The 1,563-nt window shown below is 67.4% G+C and overlaps 1 protein-coding gene across 5 annotated transcripts in view; it reads left to right on the top strand.

Moving 5' to 3' along the window:
* Window positions 1-1,563, top strand: part of INPP5B (inositol polyphosphate-5-phosphatase B) — an 18,207-nt gene that overhangs the window by 1,603 nt on the left and 15,041 nt on the right. For 2 of the 5 annotated variants that reach the window (XM_085311088.1, XM_085311087.1), the window contains exons 2-5: window positions 101-166; window positions 250-498; window positions 798-827; window positions 1,292-1,402. In XM_085311088.1, coding sequence (XP_085167214.1) covers window positions 101-166; window positions 250-498; window positions 798-827; window positions 1,292-1,402 — 456 coding nt within the window. Of the gene's footprint in view, window positions 1-24; window positions 167-249; window positions 499-797; window positions 828-1,291; window positions 1,403-1,563 lie in introns of those variants that run through there. The other 3 variants (XM_085311091.1, XM_085311090.1, XM_085311089.1) reach the window with 3 other exon arrangements.

The following is a 1,563-nucleotide window of genomic DNA, read 5'->3' as shown; positions in this document are numbered from 1 at the left end:
CCCCCGCGTTCCCTCACATCCCCCCGTCCCCTCGCGTCCCCCACGTTCCCCCGCGTTCCCTGGCAGCTCCGGGTTGGCGAGTGCGGCCGCGGTGTTGCAGGGCCGGAGGATGGACCAGTCGGTGGCCATCGAGGGGGCGCTGGCCGAGGGCGAGACCTGCGTGACCATATCCTTTGGGCCGCGGGCGCGCGGGCAGCCGTGGGGCTCGCGGGCACCGTCTCCCGCGATGTTCCTTGACTGCTGCCGGACGCGGTGCAGGGCACGCTGGCCGCGGGGGAGAGCCGGCTCCTGGGCCTGGTGCGGAGCGGCGGCCAGCACGCGTAGGTGCCGCGGCGGTTCCCGATGCTGCTCCGGGCGAGCGGCGGTCCAGAGGCTCAGCCCGCGCCGCTCCCGCCTGCAGCATCCACGTGTACAGCCACCGGCGCATGGCCATCGCGGCGGAGGACATCTGGCTGGAGCGAGTCATCCCCATCACGGCCGGCTTCGCGCTGGAGGAAGGTGCTAGCGCGCTCGGGCCCTGCAGCCCGCGTGGTGTCRTGCCGCTGGCTCCAGAGCTGCGTCAGTGGGGCCGCTGAGCACGTCCCCCCTAGCAGAGAGGAGGCGGGMGGCCCTGCTAGAGTAGCTGCCCGCCATCCGAGGAGCCCTCTGTCCTGCCCAGGATTCATCCCGCCCGGCTTGCTCCCTGTGAGCAGCCTCTGGGGCCAGAGGCCTTCTGTGTCTCTTCAACCACAGACCGTTGGCGTGGCGTGCGAGCCCGCTGCTTCACTCGCTAATGGAAACGCTCTTTGCTTTTGCAGTAACACCTGAAAACGACCTTCGCGTCATCGGTGAGTTTTGCTGTTGCATTAATGCTAAAGAAAGTCCTGGGCCCTTCATCAGCCACACTTAGTGAGGCGGAAGAGGGGCTTTCGCGCTTTTGCCGGTGTTGCTCCCTCACAGAGGTATGCCTTGGAAGGACGAGCGCTTGCCTGTCTGCTGCTGCAGAGATTGGCGTGCTGTGGGCCATCGCTGAGGTCACGCTGATGCCAGCGCTGCCTAATGCACCCGCAGCAGCAGCCAGCAAAGGCATTCACTGCCGCTGAACTAACAGAACAAAAATTCCACATAAACATTTTATAAATTTGTAATGACGCTGTTGTGAAAAATGGGCGAGTGAGGCATGAAAAGGAGGCACGGGAGAGCTGTTCGTGGCGGCTGCATGTGCGCATCGTCTGCTGCGGGCAGAAATGCCCCGTGTTTCTGAGCGCCGGCACCACTAACCACAGAGCCCTCCCTCCGCCCACGCGTCTAGGCTCGGACGTGACGATCCAGATGGGCTCGGGGGAGGAGCAGCTCCTGGTGCGGCTGCCCTTCGGCTCCCGCTCCCGCACCTTCCTGCACGAGCTCGGCAAGTGCCGCACAGGTAGGAGCCGCGGGGCGCCGGCGGCGGCGGCGCGGATGGGGGCGGGACCGGGGGCGTGGCCCAGACACGGGGGCGGGGCTGGGGGCGGGCCCGGATGATGGAGGCGGAGCCCAGGCCTGCGGCGAGGGCCGGGACCGTTGCGCGGCCGTTGGGCGAGTGGG

Source organism: Rhea americana, unplaced genomic scaffold, assembly GCF_003343005.1.
Source record: "Rhea americana isolate MKP2758 unplaced genomic scaffold, rheAme1 scaffold_331, whole genome shotgun sequence".
Taxonomy (NCBI): Eukaryota; Metazoa; Chordata; class Aves; order Rheiformes; family Rheidae; genus Rhea; species Rhea americana.
The sequence above is the reverse complement of the archived record's forward strand: the minus strand, read 5'-3'. Positions and strand labels throughout refer to the sequence as shown.